At 38.5% G+C, this 24,605-nt stretch overlaps 1 protein-coding gene across 4 annotated transcripts in view; it reads left to right on the top strand.

The window, feature by feature from the left end:
* The first annotated feature begins 2,492 nt into the window (after positions 1-2,492).
* The window catches only part of LOC117027259 (guanylate-binding protein 1-like), a 48,183-nt gene continuing 26,070 nt past the window's right edge, over positions 2,493-24,605 (top strand). Inside the window, exons 1-10 of one of the 4 annotated variants that reach the window (XM_033114823.1) lie at positions 2,493-2,694; positions 7,403-7,530; positions 8,720-8,829; positions 15,529-15,725; positions 16,090-16,332; positions 17,407-17,687; positions 18,470-18,682; positions 19,423-19,525; positions 19,814-19,992; positions 21,413-21,546. In XM_033114823.1, the coding sequence (XP_032970714.1) occupies positions 7,450-7,530; positions 8,720-8,829; positions 15,529-15,725; positions 16,090-16,332; positions 17,407-17,687; positions 18,470-18,682; positions 19,423-19,525; positions 19,814-19,992; positions 21,413-21,514 (1,509 nt within the window). In that variant the 5' untranslated portion in view covers positions 2,493-2,694; positions 7,403-7,449 and the 3' untranslated portion in view covers positions 21,515-21,546. Of the gene's footprint in view, positions 2,695-6,683; positions 6,874-7,402; positions 7,531-8,719; positions 8,830-15,528; positions 15,726-16,089; positions 16,333-17,406; positions 17,688-18,469; positions 18,683-19,422; positions 19,526-19,810; positions 19,993-21,412; positions 22,561-24,605 lie in introns of those variants that run through there. The other 3 variants (XM_033114821.1, XM_033114825.1, XM_033114824.1) reach the window with 3 other exon arrangements.

The following is a 24,605-nucleotide window of genomic DNA, read 5'->3' as shown; positions in this document are numbered from 1 at the left end:
AAAAGTGCTACATACCTAATTGCTGAATATCACTATAGTCACCTTTGAAATACTCCCCTTAGGAAGCTATGCACCAATGCCAGTGCCTAGTCCACCTTCAAAGCAATTTTGGAACTTTTTTTCTGGAATGGCCATCAGAGCTGTCATCATACTACCCTTGATATGCTGAATGTCATCAAAATATCTTCCTTTCAATATTTCCTTTCTCTTTGGGTAAAGAAAGAAGTCATTGGGGGCCAGATCAGGTGAGTAGGGAGGGTGTTCCAATACAGTGATTTGTTTACTGGCTAAAAACTCCCTCAGAGACAGTGCTGTGTGAGCTGGTGCATTGTCTTGATGCAAGAGCTCCTTCAAGACCATTTTTGCTCACACCTTTCTCATGCCAAGATTTTCAGTTAAGATTTTCCTAACTGTTTCTCTATTGATGTTTCCTTGGTCTGCTATGCTTCTCACAATCAGCCGACAATTTTGACAGACAATTGACCAATGTTTGCAATGTTTTCCTCAGTTCTGCTCGTTACTGGCCGCCCTGACCTCTCTTCATCAGTGACACGTTCTCTCCCCTCAGAAAAAACTTTTAATCCATGCGTACACTGCCATTTTCTTCATGACATTATTCTCATAAATTTGGACTAACATGTCCTTGATTTCGCTTCCACGCTTGCCAAGTTTAACAAGAAATTTAATGTTTGTTCATTGCTCTAATTCAAGCTCAGACATTCCCTCAAGGCACACAAAATCACACAACAATAATGAATGAGTGCCACTCAGCAAGACACTGCCACACATTGACACGAACATAGATAGCTGTGAGACACTGATACACCAAGGTTATGAAACCTTACCGAGCTGTTTGTACAGTGCTGCCAGTGTAAGCGCATGGTGGCAAGTTCGCAAACTTGTCATACCACATATATCACATTTTCTTTACCCATTTATCTATTTTTGTACACCTAGGTTGCTTCCATATCTTGGCTGTTATAAATAATGCTGCAATGAACATAGGAGTCGATATATCTTTTCAAATTAGTGGGTTTGTTTGTTTGCTTTTCAGATAAATACACAGAAGTGGAATTGCTGGTTTGTATAGTAGTTCTATTTTTAATTTTTTGAGGAACCTCCAAACTGTTTTCCATAGTAGCTGTACCAATTTGCAATCCTACTAATGGTACATGAGGGTTCCCTTTTCTCCACATCCTTACCAGCACTTGTTATTTGTGTTTTTGATAATAATAACCATTCTGACAGGTGTGAGATGATATCTCATTGTGGTTTTGATGATTTGTGACATTGAGCATCTTTTCATGGGTCTGTGGGCCACCTCTATGTTCTCTTTGGAGACTTGTCTATTCAGGTCCTTTGTCCATTTTAAATCAGATTTTTGTTTTGTTTTGATATTGAGTTGTATGCCTTTTTAAATATATTTTGAATATTAATCCCTTATGGATATATCAGTTGCAAATATCTTCTCCCATTCGGTAAGTTGCCTTTCATTTTCCTAATGGTTTCCTTCACTGTGTACAAACTTTTTAATTTGATATAGTTCCATTTGTTTATTTTTTTTTGCCTTTGCCTGATGAGACATATCCAAAATAATATTGCTAAGACTGATGTCAAAGAGTTTACCGCTTATGTTTTCTCCTAGGCCTTTTATGGTTTCAGGTGTTACATTTAAGTGTTTGATCCATTTTGAATTTATTTTTGCATATGGTGTAAGAAAGTATTCTAGCTTTTTTCTTTTGCATGTATCTGTCCAGTTTTCTCAATACCATTTATTAGAGAGACTGTTTATTCTTTAAGTTCTTTAAAATTGTTCAGCATTTGCTTGATCTACAGAGGGTGCCAAAAAATGTACACACATTTTAAGAAAAGAAAAAACTGTATTAAAATTATGCTGATGGTAACCACTTTGAGCACCTCTTGTAAATGCAGAAGTCAAATGTGACTTGTATTCATCTTTTGTTATCGGTATATATTATGACAATTTTAATATAGTTTTTTTCTCTCTCTTCAAATGTGTATACATTTTTTTAGCACCCTCCGTATTTAGGAAGTTAATTATTTTCATTGACATTATCCAGCAATATATTCTGTGTATGTTAAACTCAAGTTTTATCAGAGAAAATTCTATCAAAATCTCTAATGCTAAACACAAGTATAGTTGCTTCCTTACAAACAAACAAAAATGGTATGTTCTCATAATTCAGACATGCTTTGCAGTTATTCACTGTAACTGTGTGGTTATCGTGGTTTCTCACAGCCCTGAGGGCATTATGAAGTAGAAAAGAAAAAAAAAGCAAACTATCTCAAAGTTCTCTTCCACTAACAACATGCAGTTTCTGAGAAATCAGGCTGCATACGTGCAGCCCACACATGAGGCAACACTCTGGAAATTCCTTCTAAAACTGCCTACCAAGTTAGTTTGCCTCATGGTTTCAGTTTCCTGTAGTGAAGTTTCGAATTCCCTTCAAGTCTTGGTTTCTATTTCATATTCCAATCCTCTGCCCTCTGTGTATGGGGGATGAGAGAGGAGGGTGGAAAGAAAAAAAAAAACACCCCAGGATTGGTTGGGGAAGAAATTTGTCAGAAACCAACATAATTAAACTGAGGGACAGACTTAGAACTCTTACAACGTTCTCATTGAAGCAGCTTTCTTACCAGCTCTAAAAGATATCTATTATTGATATAGTTAAGGTAAGACTGGGGCCAGGGTGGGGGAAAGTTTCTAAGGGTGAGAATGTTTTAAAAACATTCTGTCCAGATAGGATGCAGCTGAGCCTGACATGGATTATCAGATTTCACGAAAAACTAAGTTATGGAGCTGTCAGACAGGAAGCAGAATTCATTAAATGCCAGCTACATGCGCTTACTGCTGAATTAGACACAAGCATGTGTAGAGACTAACCTGAGAGTCAGAAATGTCTTAACACTGTTTTTCTTCCTTTGCCAATTTATGATCTATGGGGATCATAATTGCCACTTAAGTTAACTTTATCTTTGATAAAACTGATTTAGTTCAAATTTAAGCCTGAACGTTTCAAAAACTCTTATTTTCATGAGAAAAAGCCATGAAAGAGATGCAATGTAAATAGCTTGCTTATATCTTCAAGGACAAAAACAAGAGTTGAAACCAAAGTGAATAATGAAGAACTTTCATGAAAACAGCTACATATTTTTTGTCAGTTTTGTCCTTTGAAGGACAAAGTAAAGGATTTACTCCTTTAGAAATAACATGAATTAATGAGTTTTGATTTCTTGGCACCCAACATTCCTTAAGGCCTTTTATATTGGATTCTGTTTCTACTACTCTATTGCCTCTATTATTACTATCACTTAGTTCAACAGTTGACCAACTTGACTTCTCAATACTATCTAGCAAATTTGTTTACTCCGTGGAACTCCCTCCTTTGAATTTCTTATCACAGCACACCTTTCATTAACCTTCTTTGATTTCCATTTGTCTCTTTGATAAGAGCCTTTTCCTCTTCCTCCTAACTCAAAAAACAACACAAATGACAGCAAAAGCAAACTACAATAACAAAAATAACACAAAACCCAACTAGAATTGTATGGCTGAAAATAGAGATGTTTTTTTCTAGAAACCCCATCACTAGCATTTCTGAGCTTTTCTTTTATATTTCTTGTCATTTTCCTTCTTTACACTTTTTTCTATTCCTACATCTCTCTCTCTCTCTCTCTCTCTCTCTCTCTCTCTCTCTCTCTCTCTCTCTCTCTCTCTCCGCCCCCCAGCAGTTCTACTGATATAAATAAACATTAATTTATGTACTCCCATTATTTTGAAAACAGGCTTAGAGCATTGAGTGAAATGTCAGTGTTATACAGATAGCCAGTTGCAGGGCTAGGATTGGAAATCAGGTCTGCCTTATTTTAAAGCCAAAATGTGTATTTTGATGTATGTGTTCTGATGCCTTCTTGCATTGTTTTTATTTACAAAAGGTTATGTTTTTTTATTATTATTGTTATTAATTTCAAGTGTTCAAAACAATGTAACAGTTAGACATTTACGAGGATTATGGGGTTTAACAGTGTTAGGGGAACTGCGTATCAGGGCACACAGCACAGGCTGTTATTAATAGCAGAGCAACAGGTAAGTATGGGGCTCGAACACATTTAATCTGCAATGGTTTTGGAAATTGGGCTCTCCTAAAAGCGATAAAGATGTTAACCAGATAACATCTGAGGGCATATATAAAATACTTTTAGTAATCTAGATACACAGTTCTAGTGTTTTTCATTGGGAGGTCTGAAAACTCAGACAAATCAGTTCCCATTGATGACATCTCAGAGCACAATATCTGCAAATAGATTTGGATTGTGTATCTTCTGTTTTTCTAGCTAATTGTTTTAGATCACTACCAGGTCCCCACAGCCTTCTACTCTAAAAATACTTACGACCCCTACTGTATACAAATCAGACAACCAGAGCTCCACAAATACAAAATGCCAAGATTGCATTGGAAATGAATTATTAGGTTTGTGCAAAAGTAATTGCAGTTTTTGAAATTATTTTTCACTTTTTTTTTGTTTTAATTTTTTAAAAGATTTTATTGGGGAAGGAGAATAGGACTTTATCGGGGAACAGTGTATACTTCCAGGACTTTTTTTTTCCAAGTCAAATTGTTGTCCTTTCAATCTTAGTTCAGCTTTAAGTTGTCCTTTCAATCTTAGTTCAGCTTCAAGTTGTTGTCCTTTCAGTCTTCGTTGTGGAGGGTGCAGCTCAGCTCCAGGTCCAATTGCCGTTGCTAGTAGCAGCAGTCGCAGCCCACCATCCCTTGCAGGAGTTGAACCGGCAACCGTGTGGTTGAGAGGATGCGCTCCAACCAACTGAGCCATCTAGGGGCTCAGTGGCAGCTCAGCTCAAGGTGCCATGTTCAATCTTTAGTTGCAGGCGGCACTGCCCACCATCCCTTGAGGGACTCGAGGAGTTGAACCTGCAACCTTGTGGTTGAGAGCCCATGCTCCAACCAACTGAGTCATCCAGGAGCTCAGCGGCAGCTCAGCTCAAGGTGCCATGTTCAATCTTAGTTGCAGGGGGCGGAGCCCACCATCCCTTGTGGGACTCGAGGAATTGAACTGGCAGCCTTCGGAGTTAGGAGCACGGAGCTCTAACCGGCTGAGCCACCGAACTGGCCCTATTTTTGACGTTTTAAACCACAATTACTTTTGCACTAACTTAATAGAATGAGAAGAAACTCAGCATTTGAATTTCTAAAGTCAGATGGAATTCACTCTTTCTGGATGTGGCTTCGACTGGGCAAGCTTCTCATGCCCCAGTGCTGTCATTTGCAATGGATATCCTTGAACTGCTCCCAAGCAGTTTCTGTTCTTTTTTATCTGTCACCTGGGTGATCTCTAGGGAACAGGCTATAATGAGGAAGTGTGGAAAATGGGTCTCTATAATTTTTAAAAAGCAACTAGTAAGGAAATCCAGACCTGTTCACTGTAAGATTTCAGTGAAAGAAAAAGTCAAGTAGATAGTGGATTTTCAGTTTCTGTAGCAAATCATCAGTTTTTTCTCTTTAATTTTATTGGGGAACATCGAGGGACAGTGTGTTTCTCCAGGGCCCATCAGCTCCAAGTCGTTGTCCTTCAATCCAGTTGTGGAGGGTACAGCTCAACTTCAAGTCCAGTTGCCATCCTCAATCTTTAGTTTCAGGTGGCGCAGCCCACCATCCCATGTGGGAATTGAACTGGCAGCCTTGTTGTTGAGAGCTCGAGCTCTAACCAAGTGAGCCATCTGGCCACCCCTCTGGCAGCTCAGCAGCAGCTCATTGGCTTCAATCTAGTTGTGGAGGGTGCAGCTCACTGGCCCATGTGGGAATCGAACCAGTAACCCTGTTGTTCAGGGCTCGCGCTCTAACCAAATGAGCCATCCGGCTGCCCTGAACAATCACTTTTAAAATGGAAGGAAATTGTTCTTTATCATAAAGCAGAAAAGCAAGCATTTGCTTAAATCTCAAATAGCTTAAAAATGTTTTATCAGGGACTCTCTGGTTACAGGAATTGATGCCCAAAAGTTAGAAAATAAATGGATAAGTATTATTTAAGAAAGCATTTTCACTCATTTCTCATTCATAAAATAATCATGCATTAAAGTTTTGATTGAAAAAGACACAGCAATAGCTATATAAAACATTCTTTTAAAGTAAACAACTATGATTTGTTCAATAATGCTGTATAATGACCTGCCAGGATTTGGTATAATACATTTTGACTGGACATAGTCCTAAATTAGAGAAAAGCAAATTGATACGGGGTAAAAGCAATAAGTGTAATATAACAAATAGTGGTCATAAAGATTCAATCTGGAGATTCATTTGAGGTAAAAACTAAAAAACATAAGCAAGCCAAAAACCAACGGAGAAGAATCAGATTCAAACTAGCATTAGGTTAGTTTCAGCATATGGTTTTCCATATGCACACCAAATATTTAAGAACCAGTGGAGTAGCCTATAGCAGACCTCTGAGGGACCCAGAACTTATTTTCCTATAACCTGCTTTGTTGTCTTTTTTATGTTTCTAATAGTTTCTTCAGAAACTTAAGCCATGCTGAGGAGTAGTATGTTCCCAGGTTCAGGAAGCAAAATTACTTTCTCTGCTTAAAGACTGAAAATTCTAGTCCATCCTATCTCTCCCCTTGCAGACAAGGTCACACCCTGGCCATGGCCTCCGAGATCCACGCGCCAGGCCCGATATGCCTCATTGAAAACACTAGAGGGCAGCTGGTGATTAATGCAGCAGCTCTGAAGACCCTGTCCGCCATTACAGAGCCTCTTGTCGTGGTGGCCATTGTGGGTCTCTACCGCACAGGCAAATCCTACCTGATGAACAGGCTGGCGGGGAAGAACAAGGGTGAGTGGCACCAGCAAAGCTCTGCTGCGTCCCTTGTGTTCACCCACCCTCCCAGCACTGACTATGGCGATGTGAGGAGAGAAGGTTAGAGATGGGGAGGAAAATTGAATGGTAATGTTTAGACCGCTGCTGGCTAGTTATCTTCTGGAAGATAAAGAACAGAAGTCTGTTCCCGACATATCACCTCTTTTTTTTTTTTCTTTTTTTACTTAGTGTCTCCTTGGAAAAAATATTTTCCAATCATAAGAAGTGACACATCAATTAAATATCTCTTATATATGTAATTATGTAAACTATTAAAATGTTAGTAGCATAACATTTTTGTAAAAAAAAAAACAAACATCAAATTTTCAACCTATGGTACTTGATATTCTTATTTTCCCATTTCTTTATTATAGTTCAGATCAATACTGGTTACACTTTCTTCCATCTCTTCATGTTGCTTACCTTAAACCCAGCTCAATGGTCAAGAAAGTCTCCAATTTCCAGATCCTCTGCTCTATTACAAACTTTTCACTACCCCTTGCAGGCTTCTCTGTTGGATCCACAGTACAGTCTCACACCAAGGGAATCTGGATGTGGTGTGTGCCTCACCCTGAGAAGCCAAACCACACCTTAGTTCTGCTTGACACTGAGGGACTCGGAGATGTAGAGAAGGTAAGGAACACTGATTTCTTTTTGGTTAACATCGTCATCTCTGAACATTCTTTACACATAATTTTTTTTTTTTTTGGTAATTCCACTCTACTAGAGTATATCTTTTATTCCCCTTTTTGTTTTTTAATAGTCAAAGTTTAGAAAACTGAAGTGAGAAAAATGTATTAACATTTATAAGCCAAAACCATGATGGGGAGAGTACACTGATGTGGAGGTAGGCGGTTAACTGAAATGTAGAAAAACAGGCAAATGAACTCACTGTTGCAAGTCTGATCCTGTGGAGAACAGTGATTAGCACTGGGCTCTGGGCAAAAGGAACTTTGACCCAGTTCAAATCAGGGCTCTGGCACTTGTAGCTCTCTGACTTTGACAAGCAAGAGTAAGTCTCCCCAGAGTTTTTGTTTTCCCTTTGGTCTCATCCATCAATAAGATGGACAATTAATTTGATAAAGTGAAGCAGTAGAAACATGAGCTTTTTTTCTCTATGCTGATAAGTGTTTAACAACCAGTGCACTGAGGGGGAAAAGCCTTGATTTGTAGCACTTACCAATTTTCTAAATGCTCCCATCATAGCTGATTCCAAGTTCCCAAAATGAAGTCACTAAACTCAGGGTTTGCAATACATGTTCACAATCAGTTCCTGTGGGCTGGTGTGAGGTGGCTCTAGCTCACAATTGGATCTTTCCCTTGAACTTCCCTTGTTTTTTAGTTTTAGTTTTGATTTAACCACCAATTCAAAAGGGTCACCTTAATTTGTGCCTTCGTTTTCTTATCTGTAACACGGAGATAGCGATTATAAATCTATCTCACAGCATCGTTTTGAGTACTAGATTGTGTGAGTGATGTAAATTGCCCTGTGTATAATAACTACTCAATAAAATAAATACACGTATTGTGTACATAGGCCAACTTTGTTTTACACAATTAAAAATCTTTATTTTGAGTACTCTGTTTACTCCACTAACTTTGCAAATACCTAACTAGTTATAAGAGGGACTGGGGAGTTAACAGTGTACAATTCCATATAAAATTATCAGTGCTAATGACAGACCTATTCTACTCAAATTTATATGTTTCTCCTAATCATTTTTGTTCATCTTATTTAGCATCGTAGGTCAGGGGCTTATTTTTAATGATCGCTCATCTGGGAATGCCATGAGATGTGACTTGAATTTATTCTGACTTCTAGGGTGACAACAACAACGATGCCCAGATCTTTGCACTGGCAATACTACTGAGCAGTACCTTTGTATACAACACCATGAACAAAATTGACCAGAGGGCTATCGATCTACTATAGTATCCTTTTGTGGTCCAGGACGGCACCAAAGCCAGAGAGAATGTCTCTATTCACAAGCTGTATTTATGAGTTCTTGTGAATCAAACACAAAAATTAAAACCATGATAAACATTAAAAGTATAAGAACTGACATCATCAAAATGGTGGTGTGAGGTGAGCCTCTGTAAAGCTCTCCTGGAATTTACAACTAATCAAACAATAATAACTCCACAAAGTACTCCCTGCACAGCAGACAGACAAGACGAAGAGGCCCACTACTGAATTCACCTAAAGGTGGGCGAATCGCGTGAGTGGGCGAGGAGGGAAGGGAGAAGTGCGGAGATGGAACCGCGCGGGTGGGCGCAGGATGCAGACCTAGCTCAGTTCTCCGAGCTCACTGCATCCCGGAACTACCGCAGCTGCGGGAGAGGGAAGAACTCGGACTGCTAGGGCTCCGCTTATGGCCCACAGGGCTGAGGGGGCAGCATATAACACGGCTGAACCCAACGCTCACGGCAGAGACCTCGGAGCAAAGACTGAGGGAAGAAGGCTGAAAACGGTGGTTTAAGCCCTCACTGGTGAGCAGAGAACGGAGGCCTTAGGCACTGAGACTAGCCCCCGCCCCTGACCCTCCCAGAGCTCACCCCGCCCCCACCTGCCCAGTGCTAGAAGTGGAACAGTAGCAGTGTCAGATCAAAAGAACAGAATATTTGCTGTTCTGAGAACTGTGGACCGCAGACACAGATTCGCAGCCCAACTAGTTAAGGCAGAGGGGAGGGAGGGAGCTGTGGAAGCAGGACCGGCTGTGGTGGTGGTTACTGCCATTGCTCTGGGCCACCTCTCACAACTCACCCCGCCCCTGGCCTCACCTATCTGGGTGGATCCCTGCAGGAGTAAGCAGAACTGCTGAAACATACGGGCTCTGAATCTGGTGAAGGAAGAGCTTTGGAACTTCAAAAGCTCTCTGCATGCCCCCACGGACACTGCGCCCTGTGACCCAAGTGAACTATAAAAGAGGAGAAGCCCGTCTCCCAGGGAATCCCCCCATTGTGTGAGAAGCTGGAATAGTGCAGAGAAAACATAGCACTACCGTGTGAGAGAAATAAAAGGCTGCAGTCGGAGAGAAAATAAAACATTCTACCAACAAGTACTGGAAAACAAAAGAAAGACCTCTTCCTATCAACCTGTTGCTGAAGCCACTCCTGTAGATGTCTAGGAAGAGAAATTATAAATCAGTAATTGCCATGAATAACCAAGACAACAAGACAGCTCAGAAAGAAAGTGAAAAGTCTCCAGAAAAGGAACTTAAAGATATAGAAATATGTGACTTAAATGACAGAGAATTCAAGATTGCAGTTCTGAAAAAACTCAACGAGATGCAAGAAAACACAGAAAGGCAGTTTAATGAACTCAGAAACTCAAAGAACAACATGAGCATTTTATGAAAGAGATTGAAATTTAAAAAAAGAACCAAATAGAATTTCTGGAGATTAAGAACTCAATAGAAGAAATTAAGAATGAAATACCCAGCTTAGGTAGTAGAGTTGACCAGATGGAGGAAAGAATCAGTGACATCGAAGATAGAAACCTGGAAATGACACAGATGGAAGAAGAAAGAGACTTGAGACTTAAAAGAAATGAAAGAACTCTACAAGAACTTTCTGACTCCATCAGAAAGAGCAATATAAGAATAATGGGCATACCAGAAGGAGAAGAAAGAAAGAAGGGAACAGAGAATATATTCAAACAAATTGTTGATGAGAATTTCCCAAACTTGTGGACAGAACTGGATCCTCAAATCCAAGAAGCAAATAGAACACCTAATTACCTCAATCCCAACAGGCCTTCTCCAAGGCACATTGTATTGAAGCTGTCTAAAATCAATGACAAAGAAAGAATCCTCAAGGCAGCCAGGGAAAAGAAGACGGTAACCTACAAAGGAAAGCCCATTAGATTATCATCAGATTTTTCAGCAGAAACTCTACAAGCCAGGTGGGAGTGGGACCAAATATTCAAACTATTGAAAGAGAGAAATTATGAGCCAAGAATAATGTATCCAGCAAAGATATCCTTTAGATATGAAGGAGGAATAAAGACCTTTCCAGACATACAGAAGCTGAGGGAATTTTCTAATACACGACCTGCACTACAAGAAATACTAAAGGAGACTATTCGACCACCATCAACAGGGACAATTTGTGGCAACCAAAACATAAAAAGGGGGAGAGTAAAGGCCTGAACCGGAATATGGGAATGGAGAAAGTAAGCGTGCTAAAGAAAATGGAATACTCTAAATATCAAACTTTCTTTTACTTAAACTTAAGGGTAACCACTCAAGAAAAATCCAGAACTGAAATACATACTGTAATAAAAGAAGAAACAGAGGGAAACATCATAGAATATCACCATACAGAAATAATAGACAACAACAAAAAGGTAAAGACACAATGGAGACACAGCCTTACCAGAAAACTAAAGATAGAATGACAGGAAATCCTCCCATATCAATAATCACCTTACATGTAAATGGACTGAACTCACCAATAAAAAGGCACAGAGTAGCAGATTGGATCAATAAATTAAAGCCAACCATATGCTGTCTCCAAGACACACATCTCAGCTACAAGGACAAGCCTAGACTCAAAGTGAAAGGGTGGAAATTGACACTCCAAGCAAATGGTACCCAGAGAAAATCAGGTGTAGCCATAATGATATCAGATGAAACAGACTTCAGGGTGAAAAAGATAACAAGAGACAAAGATGGACATTGCATAATGGTAAAGGGGACTATACAACAAGAAGACATAACAGTCATCAATATTTATGCCCCCAATCAGGGTGCACTGAAATATACCAAGCAACTACTAACAGAACTAAAGGGAGAAATTGACCAACACACAATTATACTAGGGGACCTAAATACATCACTGACAGCTATGGATAGATCATCCAAACAGAAAATAAAGAACGAAATAGCAGCCCTAAATGACACATTAGATGAAATGGATATAATTGACATATATAGAGCACTTCATCCTAAAACATCTGACTATACATTCTTTTCTGGTGTACATGGAACATTCTCAAGGATAGACCATATATTGGGACATAAAATCAGCCTCAGCAAATTTAAGAAGATTGAAATCATACCAAGCATATTCTCTGATCACAAGGCTTTGAAATTGGATACCAACTGCAAAAAGAAAGCAGGAAAAAAACACAAATACATGGAGATTAAAAAACATACTTTTAAAGAACGACTGGGTCAAAGAAGAAATTAGAGGAGAGATCAAAAGATACATAGAAATAAATGACAATGAAAATACATCGTACCAACCTTTTGGGAATGCAGCAAAAGCAGTTTTAAGAGGGAAATTTATATCATTACAGGCCTATCTCAAGAAACAAGAAAAATCCCTAATAAATAACCTCATGTTACACCTTAAAGAACTAGCAAAAGAAGAACAAGTGAAACCCAAGGTCAGCAGAAGAAAGGAAATAACAGAAATCAGAGCAGAACTAAATGAAATAGAGAACAAAAAGACAATAGAAAAAATTAATGTGACAAAGAGCTGGTTCTTTGAAAAGATTAACAAAATTGACAAACCCTTGGCTAGACTCACTAAGATAAAAAGAGAGAAGACACTAATTAACAAAATCAGAAATGAAAAAGGGGAAGTTATCACAGATACCACAGAAATACAAAGGATCATCCAAGAATACTATGAAGGACTATATGCCACCAAATTCAATAACCTAGAAGAAATGGACAAGTTCTTAGAAACATATACTCTTCCAAGGCTGGACCATGAAGAACTGGAAAATCTAAACAGACCGATCACCAGTAATGAAATTGAATCAGTCATCCAAAACCTTCTCAAAAGCAAAAGTCCAGGACCAAATGGCTTCACTAGTGAATTCTACCAAACCTTCAAAGAGAATCTAATACCAATCCTGCTCAAACTCTTCCAAAAAATTGAAGAAGAGACAGTACTCCCTAACTCATTTTATGAGGCCAACATTACCCTGATACCAAAACCTGGTAAGGACAACACAAAAAAAGAAAACTACAGACCAATATCTCTGATGAATACAGATGCAAAAATCCTAAACAAAATTCTAGCAAATCAAATATAACAATGCATTAAAAAGATCATGCATCACGACCAAGTGGGGTTCATCCCCGGGGCACAAGGATGGTTCAACGTATGCAAATCCATCAATGTGATACATCACATAAACAGAATAAAGGGCAAAAATCATATGATTATATCAATTGATGCAGAAAAAGCATTTGACAAGATACAACATCCATTTATGATTAAAACACTTAATAAAATAGGTGTAGAAGGAAAATACCTTAACATAATAAAGGCCATATATGACAAACCCTCAGCTAATCTCATAATTAATGGTGAAAAACTGAAGCCCTTTGCTCTATGTTCAGGAACATGACAGGCTGTCCCCTATTACCTCTGCTTTTCAACATAGTGTTGGAAGTCCTTGCCAGAGCAATCAGGCAAGAGAAAGAAATAAAAGGCATCCACATTGGGAATGAAGAAGTTAAATTATCACTCTTTGCAGATGACATGATGCTATATATAGAAGACTCCTAAAGACTCCACCAAAAAGCTATTAGAAACAATCAACGAATACAGTAAAGTTGCCGGCTACAAAATCAACGTACAAAAGTCCATTGCATTCCTATATACTAACAATGAAATCTCAGAAAAAGAAATACAAAAAACAATTCCTTTTGCAATTGCAGCAAAAAGAATAAAATACCTAGGAATAAACTTAACCAAGGATGTGAAGGACCTATATGCTGAAAACTATAAGACATTTTTGAAAGAAATTGAAGAAGACACAAAGAAATGGAAAGACATTCCGTGCTCATGGATTGGAAGAATCAACATAGCTAAAATGGCCATATTACCCAAAGCAATATACAGATTTAATGCAATCCCCATCAAAATCCCAATGGCATTTTTTAAAGAACTAGAACAAAAAATCATCAGATTTGTTTGGAACCACAAAGACCCCGAATAGCCAAAGCAATTTTAAGAAAAAAGAACAATACTGGAGGTATCACACTCCCTGACTTTAGCTTGTACTACAGGGCTACAATAATCAAAACAGCATGGTACTGGCAGAAAAACAGACACATAGACCAATGGAATAGAATTGAGAACCCAGAAATAAAACCACATAAATATGGACAGATAATTTTTGACAAAGGAGCTAAAAACATACAATGGAGGAAAGACAGCCTCTTCAATAAATGGTGCTGGGAGAATTGGAAAGCCACTTGCAAAAGAATGAAACTGGACTGCTATCTGTCACCATGTACCAAAATTAATTCAAAATGGATCAAAGACTTAAGCATAAGACCTGACACAATAAACTGCATAGAAGAAAACATAGGTGCTAAACTTATGGACCTTGGGTTCAAAGAGCATTTTATGAATTTGACTCCAAAGGTAATGGAAGTAAAAGCTAAAATAAACAAATGGGACTATATGAAACTTAAAAGCTTCTGCACAGCAAAAGAAACCATTGACAAAATAAAGAGGCAACCAACTGAATGGGAGAAGATTTTTGCAAACAGTGCCTCCGATAAGGGGCTAATATCCAAAATATACAAGGAAGTCATGAAACTCAACAACAAAAAAACAAACAACCCAATTGAAAAATGGGCAAAGGACCTGAAGAGACATTTCTCCAAAGAGGACATACAAATGGCAAATAGACATATGAAAAAATGCTCAACATCACTAATCATCAGAGAAATGCAAATAAAAACCACAATGAGATATCACCTCACCCCAGTCAGAATGGCTATCATCAACAAGACAAATAGTAACAAGTGTTGGAAAGGCTGTGGAGAAAAAGGAACCCTCATACACTGTTGGTGGGAATGCAGACTGGTGCAGACATTATGGAAGGCAGTGTGGAGGTTCCTCAAAAAATTACGAATAGAATTACCATATGACCCAGCATTCCCTCTCCTGGATATCTACCCAAAAAATCTGAAAACATCTACACATAAAGACACAAGTGCTCCAATGTTCATTGCAGCTTTGTTTACGATGGCCAAGACATGGAAACAACCAAAATGTCCTTCATTAAATGAATTAATAAAGAAGTTGTGGTATATATACACAATGGAATATTATTCGGCAGTAAGAAAAGATGAAATAGGACCATGTGTGACAACATGGATGGATCTTGAGATTATAGTGCTAAGCGAAATGAGTCAGAGAGAAAAAGCAGAGAACCATATGATTTCACTGATATGTGGTATATAAACCAAAGACAACAAAAGAACAAGACAAACAAATAAGAAACAAGAACTCATAGACACAGACAATAGTTTAGTGGTTACCAGAGGGTAAGGGGCGTGAGGGGTGGGAGATGAGGGTAAGGGGGATCAAATATATGGTGATGGAAGGAGAACTGACTCCAGGTGATGAACACACAATGGGATTTATAGATGATGTAATACAGAATTGTACACCTGAAATCTACGTAATTTTACTAACAATTGTCACCCCAATAAATTTAAAAAAAAAGTGTAAGAAAAAGAGTTCTTATATTTACTAATGAAATAAGGAATTGTTTACAACCCAAAGAGAACACAAAGATATAGGGAGGCATGGCATTTAAGATGAGCTGAGATGCATTTCTATTCCTGCCAGTTTTCCTTAATTGTATCTCAGTTATGTAACAGAACTGTCACATCTGCTCAGGGCAGAATCCTCACCTAATCTTGACCGGGTTGAAGATACAGCTGACTTTGTGAGCTGCTGTCCAGACTTAGTGTGGACCTTGAGAGATTTCTATCTATCCCTAGAAGCAGATGGGCAACTCATCACAGCAGATGACTACCTGGAGACTTCACTAAGGCCAAAGCAAGGTAACAGAGACTCCAGGTTTAGAAAGAGAGAAAAGTAATACAAGAAATTATTCCTTGTATGCAGGTGATTACATTTATAATTTCCTGTATTTACGGACATGGCTAAACTACTAAGTAAACAATCAACACTGTTAATTTAAAATGAACTAAAAGATTCCACATTAAATTGTATTACTCCCTGTTCATGGGGCAAATTACTTTTCTTCTTTCCTTTACCTAGTTGGTTACCATTTAACTTTTTGTTTAGGTTTGTGGGGATGTACTGAAATAAATAACATGAGATGGAAGACAAATTTAGTCATGGGAAATACATTAAAATGAATGCTAATTCTATGCTAAGTAAACCTTATTTTTCTTTCCCCAGACACCGATGAAAGTCTTCAAAATTTCAATTTGCCTCGTCTTTGTATACAGAAATTCTTTCCAGTAAAGAAATGCTTTATCTTTGACTCGCCCACTCACCGGAAGAAGCTTGCCCAGCTTGAGACACTGAATAATAATGAACTGGATCCTGATTTTGTGCAACAAGTAGCAGATTTCTGTTACTACATCTTTCATTCTTCCAAGACTAAAACTCTTTCAGGAGGCATCAAAGTCAATGGACCTCGTGAGTACCTCTTTTAGGATTTTCCTTCAATTCAACATAAAGAATGGGGGCACTGTTATAAGCTTCTTTTTCCACTGTCAATGTTGAAAATGCATAGTCAGTTACTGCGTAGAAAATCATATGAGTCACATTTTTTTAAGTTCCAGTGGGTTCCAATAGCATTTCTAGTGGTTTTTTTCCATAATTCCTTTAATATAGGATAAAATAGGAGTATAATCTGAAGAAAAGTCAAGGTAAAGAAGTTCTACTCATTTGCATTCCACTATTGGACTAGATTAACCCACAGGAGTTGGCAGCATTTTTTCCACCAATATGGTGGCTCCCTATTATGTGTCATAGACTTTGATACGCACAAGATGAGGAAGACATATCCATTCTCTGTAGAAATGGAATTTACTTGATACAAACATTAAACAGAGGCCCAAGCTGTTTAGAACTCTAAAGGAAATCTAAGCAGACATCTCGGTAGTTTTTCCTAAAGACTCTACATCTCAGAACTCTATAAATTATTGCTACACTTTAGAGGAAAGTGAGCGCCAACCAAAGTACGCAAAGGACAAGGGAAACAAACAGGAAAACTCCAACAGAGAGTAAAGACGACCTGGTCTAATTAATTGACTTACTTTGTGCTTTTTCAGCTAACATTCATACCAGCTTTACATATGGAAGTGGAAGAGAAAGGGGAATTCTGAAGGGAATTGAAACTTGAGGAAGAGAGAAAGAAAGGAAAGAGTAAAAAGGCAAAAGGCCAATAGTATTCTAATCAAATGAATATGTATAAGTTTATATAACTATTTCCTCATTTCTCAGTGGGAAAAGGATAAAGTGTAGATGATCACATAGATCTTGAGTTGTCCCTCTTTGAACACTTTCTTTTCCAAAAGAAAGAAAGATCCGGCTTCTTGGTCACACAATTTCCTGAAAAAACTTACCTGGGCCACTTGAACAGTAACTATGCAGAATCCTGAAAAGGCTCATGCAATGCATTGTTAAAATAACATTCTCAGAATTACCCAGTTTAGAGCATGCTCTGTTTCTTTGCAAATCATACAAGCGTTTCTTTCCCCTGTGAAGATCTAAAGAGCTTAGTGCTGACCTATGTCGATGCCATCAGCCGTGGGGATCTGCCCTGCATGGAGAACTCAGTTCTGGCCTTGGCACAGACCAAGAACTCGGCCGCAGTGAAAAAGGCCATTGCTCACTATGACCAGCAGATGGGCCAGAAGCTGCAGCTGCCCACTGACACCCTCCAGGAGCTTCTGGACCTGCACAGGGCCAGTGAGAAAGGGGCCATCGAAGTCTTCATGAAGAATTCCTTCAAGGATGTGGACCAAAAGTTCCAGAGGGAATTACAGGTAATTAATTGTTTTTGTTCTAGTTCATGGGGCTTATGGGCAATAAAAGAGAAAGAGCCAAAATGAGGACTTAATTAAGAAAAGCAATTCTTACTAGACTGGAAAATAATGACTATCACTTATGTGACCAAGACATCACTGTTATTCTGAAAACAACCAACCAACCAAACAAATAAACAAACATGTAACTACTCTGGGTCCTATAGATTCTGAAACTTGCACACACATACAACTCATCTTACCATGTTACACCCATGGACTAATTTTTTTAAAATTAATTTTACTCCTTAAAATGTTTATTCACAAGTATTAGTTAACTTTCCTTTTATATTTAATCCAGTGTACAGAATCACCAAAAGGATCCACTAAAAGATTATGTCTCCAGGTTCAATGCATACACTCATATCCTTCTTGCCAATTATTCCATTTCACCTCCTCATTGGGAATCCCAGGCCCGCTATAATACTGAAACCAGGAATGATTGTAAAAAGCAGGTTGCATTTAAAATTAGTGCATGAAGCTAGAAATTTTAGACTGAAGATCACATCTAAAACAAAAATAGCAAGAGAAAGGGGTTTCAGGAGATTTCAAATATAAAACTAAAGTCGCTTTTCTATAGTGTATCATCCTTGGAACTTTTTTAGGTTTAGGAAAGGTTTAGGAAAGATATATAGTCTTGCTTGTAGTCCTCTAGAAAAATATATAGATTCTTTTCAAGAATCATTTCTAGAAATTCTGGAGTGTTGCTAACACCTTTTCCTTGGGCCTTTGTCCCTTTGAAGACCCTGCTAGAAACAAAACAGGATGACCTTTGTAAACAGAACTTGGAGGCATCATCAGATCGTTGCTCAGCTTTACTTCGGGATATTTTTGGTCCTCTAGAAGAAGATGTGAAGCAAGGGATTTATTCAAAGCCAGGAGGGCATCATCAATTCATTCAGAAGACAGAAGAGCTGAAGGCAAAGTACTATCAGGAGCCCAGGAAAGGAATACAGGTATCCCTGGTTTTATGTATTAATTTCAAGAAATTGTTGGAGAGGCTTCTTTCAAAATCCAGTGAGGATAGGAAGAAAGTATTTATACTCTAAAGATAGCTGTGGAATTAAATTGAACTATCACCATAATCACCAGACTTTTACTGCAACCATCAACAGTCATTGCAACAAAGAGATTTTTTTTGGTTACACAGCACAGAATTCCAATAATTGAAACTAACTTAAGAGAAAAAAAAAGTAATTCATTGGCTTACATGAAACGTTTAAATTTAGTTGCAACTACAAAGTTCAGTTTAAACAATGCCATCAATTCCCTACTTCCTTTTTTCTTTCCAATCCCCACTTAGTTTTCTGTTCTGTTTTCCTCACTATTGCCTGAATTCTCAGGCAAGCTCACCCCACGTGGCAGCTAAGGTGACACCAACAGTTCCACATTTAATTAGATCGTTTATCCTCAGTCTCAAGGAAGAGAGAGCATTTTCCCCAGAGTCTCACCCAAATTGAGTATTTTCTCACCTCTACCTAAATCCTCTGTATCAAGTGGCCTTGAGTGCTATGATTGGCCAGGCCAGAGATTGTGCCCACCCCTGTGACAGAAGAGGCTTAACTGACAGTTCCACTAAGTGTAGGCTGAGCTCTTCGAGGGAGGAGAAGATGCTAGGAAGAAAAAGAAGTGCAAGGTTTACAACATTCCTAATCACCATTTCCTACTTCTAACTGCCTGTGTTTGGTGTCCCTAGGCTGAAGAAGCTCTGCGAAAATATTTACAGTCCAAGGAGTCTGTGAGTGATACCATTCTACAGACAGACCTGGTTCTCACAAAGAGGGAAAAGGAGATGGAAGGTGAGGAGAAAATGGAAGAGATGCAAATTAGAAAATTTTACACATTTTTAATTAATTTGGCCTGGTTCATCTGGGATCATTAAACTAGAGCAAGAATGGCAAGGATGATTTTTAGCTCCCTGGGCTTCGTCTGCTGAGTAGGGTGCACACTGTTGGCTGAAAGGGAAAAATAGCCCCATGGAATTTTCTCTATGAAGTAGCAATAATATCAAATCAAATCAGAGCAGGAGGCAGAAGGAAGGGATACTTTACTTCTAGAGAGGTTTGTCATTTTTTTCTTCCCAGAAGCACGTAAGAAAGCAGAGGCTGCAAAGGCTAAAGCACAAATGTTGAAGAACATTCAAAGGCAGAACCAGCTAATGATGGAGAAGAGGGAGAGACTCCATCAGGAGCAAGTGAGACAAATGGAGGTGAACAGAGCAAACTATCTGGCACAGCAACAGAGGGACATGGAACGTCGCCTCCAGGTATTCATCTATCATTTCATTTGAGGATTGTAATCATATCCCCTGTCTCTGTATTGATAAGAGCATGAAGCAGTGACAAAGAGGGAGTGGCAGCATAATATTATGGCTCAGGGCAAGGACTCGGGAGCCAGACAGCCTGGGTAAGAATTCACCTCCACGTGCTACTAAATATATGGTTTGGACAAGTTATTTCTCCCCAGCGGTGCCTTAGTTTCTCCTTGGAGAAAATGGAGATGGTAATGATACCTATTTTATAGGGTTATTTTAATTATTAAATGAGTCAATACTTTTGTTTAGAATGGTGCTTACCACTGAATAAGCACTATAATGTATTAAATAAAATCTAAGCACATTTCTATCCCACGGTAGTTAGTCTTTTTTGTTATCTTGTTAATTGCTTGTTAATCTTTTCCTTTGGTCACAGGTTACCTCCTTAAATTAATTTCATATTACTGTGTCTATACCCCTGTCCTTGTCTTAATTGTCACTCATTTCAAAGACCTTTAACTTTCAGAGTTTGTTTCATCCAGTCCTTCATTGTCATCACTCAATGAGCAGTACTTCCTATTTAGCAGGCATTGTACAAACTACTTTACGTACATTCTCCCATCTAATCTGTTCACTGTGAGGCAGAAACATTATGTCTCCACTTTTCTGATTAGAAAAGTTAGGTTCCAAAGAGATAACTAAACGACAATATCACACAGCCTAGAAAGTTATCAAAGTTGCCTTCCCCGTAAGTGGGGTTTGTACTGCTTTTATTTTGGCAAACCTTGTGTGAAATTCTTATGTGAGCACGCTTATGAGTCAAATGGTACAGTAACCCTTCCCCCAGGCTGGCAAGTCTGCCTGAAGTTTCTCGTTTTCCAGGCATTGCTCCAAGACATTTTTGTGATTACGGACCTACACTGAAGGGCAGTACGGTCAATCTGGGGTTTTTTATCTACTTCTGCCTCATAACTGGAGACCTGAAACAAATCCCCTGATTTAAAGCTCAGACTCCTCGCCTGATTGTGGATGTCACCTAGACACCCAGTTCTTGTATCAGCTTCTCCTTGTAGAATTAGATCTGATACTTCTCTGTATAAATGAAAGTTGAAGTTAAGACGTGACTCAGATTGCCCAAGGAGGAAAGGGAAAACGGATCTCAGGATGAACTTCTTAAGACACCAATATTTCAGGGATTGAGAGATGGTGATCTTTCTGTACCTAGAGAAAGAGATATGGGAGAAGAATTATTCATGTAGGAAACCAAGACAGAGGTAAAAATGGACATGAATAGAAAGGAGAATTCAGAGACTGTCTTTTGTTACTGATGGCTTAAAATAAGTAAGGAAAGTCAATGATTTGGGCTTATCCCCCTACCCCAATGATCTCGACAGTCCTTTTTGCTAATCTCTACAGTTTATTTATTCTTCAGGAAGAGGCTGCAAAGCAGGAGGAAAGAATCCAAGCTGAAAGGAGAAGACTCCAGCAGCTGAGGAATGCAGCCCCACCAGAGGATACATGCATCTTACTCTAAAGCTAAACATCAGAACTTCCTTTTTGTGTTCACTTTCACTGAAGACAAAAGGAACACGCAACTATAGAACTTGGGACAACTATCATTTAAAAAGCTATATAGTAATTATATTGAAATTTTGTATGTAGTTATAAAGTTATGATGCTCCTAATTGGTAAAATGTGCACTTTGATAGTTTAAATGATGATTAGTTCCTTAAAAAGATATGAATCGTATAATAAGGGACATTTGATCCCAGCCTTTATTTGGTAGAGATATTGAGCTGGCTCTCTCAGGGTAATTTTCTCTTGTACCTCAATGTCACGCCTCTAATGTTCCATATTTGTCTAAAGGGGGATAGAAAGTGACATAAGGGGTGTGATTCACAATGGGCTAAGTCAAGTGGGATTTGACCAAAGTTTCGAGCTCAGGTGGGCATCACTCCTGCCAAGTGCTCATGTGCTGCTTGCCACCAGCGGGAGTCACCAATGCAAAGACAACTAACCTAGCTTCTCAGTGGAGACAATGTACGGTTCTCAACTGGGTGGAGGTTGCTCAGTCTGTGGGCAGTGGTGTGATCCTGGCCATGGCAGTAGAGTGTTTGCTTAGAGAGATTCCAAACTGTAAGTAAATAACACTATAACAAAATAGAGGTGCTCCAAAAGATGGAAGGAACAACCAGCATGGAAATTCTGTCATAGGCTGAAAGGCGAAAGAAGCCTTTTCCTTTTTGTAACCCTCACCAAGGGCATAACTTAAATAGAATATTTTATATCATGAAGCAATTTATATTGGATTTAATAATTGTGTATTGTGTCTTTATAACCCCTTAGCCTGTACATAAATACTATAAGGAATGCTAGATTGTGTGCCCAAAAATCTGATGGGGCTCATTTCATTTTATGTTTGCATATAGTGCTGAAGTTAAATGATCTCAATTCTTTGCAAGCATCTATGAAAGCCTACGGATGTTTCTTAAAAGCTATGAATTGTATAACTATATGTTTGTACATATTTTTAACCGTAAAAAAATGTTAAAGTAACTCTACTACTTTGTTTTTCTTTTCCCCAATAATTAAATGTCTATAGGGAAGCCTTCTGAATTTCCCTGGGGAGATTAAGAAAACCTTTAAGATTGAAAATAAAACACATTTTATTACATATTTTTGTTTTTTATTCCTTTGCTCTATCTCCAGTAAAATAGGTTTTTAAAAATTATAGAAACACTACACCAAGCTCTATTTTGTTTCCCTTAAATTACTTACTTATCTGTATAAGGAATTTCCCATTTGGGTTATGTTATAGGAGCTTAAATTTTCTTAGTTGCTCAAAATATTATTTACTTATTTACAGAAGAAAAGCAGATAAATTTTAATCTCTGCTCTCTAGAGATTATCTTACTGTTGTTATGCTGAACTTTGCATATCATATAAGGCCTGGTGCTGCTCAGCTGTGTTTCTAGACTTGAACTGAACTTCAGAAGGTACAAAAGACCACAGCATATTTGGCTGAGCATTTGCCTAACAATACTATATAGTTGCCTTTGCAAGTTGTACAATTTATAGGAGATAAAATAAAATGCATTTTAATATCCCAGGAAATGTCATGGTTGAAGAGAACAACAGTATCTTCAAATCAAATATTGATTTCATTACTACTTCTCTTATACAGAATAAACTTAAAAAAAAAAAAAAAACACTTGAGACTAAGCAAAATTATGTCACTTATCTAAGATTCCAAGCTTGGTACTGTTAACTTAGACCTTATCACAAAACATTTGACTTCTAGTCCAAGACTTCTATTATATCTTCAGGAAAAAAAAAAAGGCTTTCTCCTTTCTCTTAGAACCTACAGAGGTGCATGTTACTTTCACCAGTGGTCCACATTCTTCCCTACCAGCATTCCTGACTCCTACTCATCCCCAAATATTTTGATCTAGATGACTGTCATGTTAGGTGGTCATTGCGTACAAAATAGCACTGTAAAAATGGTAGCTCTCCTCAGATACAGGAAATGAATGTTCTCTTTCAGGTTTGGTCATTGCTGCCACAGTTTGGGGAAGCATTTTTCCTGAGTAGCTGGTCCAGTTAGTGACCTAACCCTGGTATTGAGGTTTGGGCTACCACACCTCAAATAACATGAGGGAAGCCCTTCTAACAGCCAGAATCTAGGATGTGCTGTGACCTTGAAACCTGTAGAGAGCACTCAAGAGGAATTTGAACCAGGAATTTCAGAGACTTGTGTATTTCCTAATGTGAGCCTTTTTCGTAGATTATGCCGTATCTATTAATTCCATTTTATCAACACAAAGTGCTGGTTTTAAGGGCCTTGGAACTGTAATAATGACAAATAGGCAAAATGCAAATCAATTGCTTTTGACAGCCAACTTTGATTGACATGATGCCAAAATCAGAAATTTGAAAATTCCTTAACCTAAAGTGAAGTAGCCTTGAAATGTTTTGGAAATGTATAACAGCACTTCCAATTTTGAAACAATCTACTCACATGCAATTTTCACCGTCTAGAAACAGATGTCACAGGCAACAGAGGAGGCCAGACTATCTCATTATTGTTTTAATTTCACAGACTGGGTCTTGGGACCAGAGGTGAAGATGCTCTCTCCAACTGACCTCACCTTCATGACACTAAATCTATTCCTGGAAATGGGGTCAGGGCAAGCTGAGGAAAGACCAAGAGTCTGGGCTGTACCCACAGGTGGTGCCTGTGGTCGCCGTCAATGAAGTGGTTTGAAGTGAATATACTCAATGACCGGTGGCAGAGGAGATAAGTCACAGTCAGCTGAACCTGTACTGACAAGGATCAGAAGGAATGTCAGCACTTCTCAGGGAATAACATAAGAGATCCTTTTGTGTTTTTCATAATTATAAATATGTGAGGCGTTATTTAGCAGAAAGTTGTTTTTCTTTTCTAAGTATCCATCCTACAAATTTTCATTTTAGTGGTCTGCTATTCCCCATGAAGTTGTTACTGATGCCACCCAGGCTGAGGAGGGCCGAGTCCCTTATTATTGTTTTCCACATGGCCGCCAGTGACACCCACTGTTTGGTCGCCTCCCTGCCACTGAGAGTCCTGCCTCTCCACACGACCCCAG

The sequence above is a fragment of the Rhinolophus ferrumequinum genome, chromosome 9, assembly GCF_004115265.2.
Source record: "Rhinolophus ferrumequinum isolate MPI-CBG mRhiFer1 chromosome 9, mRhiFer1_v1.p, whole genome shotgun sequence".
NCBI classification, from domain to species: Eukaryota; Metazoa; Chordata; class Mammalia; order Chiroptera; family Rhinolophidae; genus Rhinolophus; species Rhinolophus ferrumequinum.
This window is presented reverse-complemented; position numbering and strand designations above follow the sequence as displayed.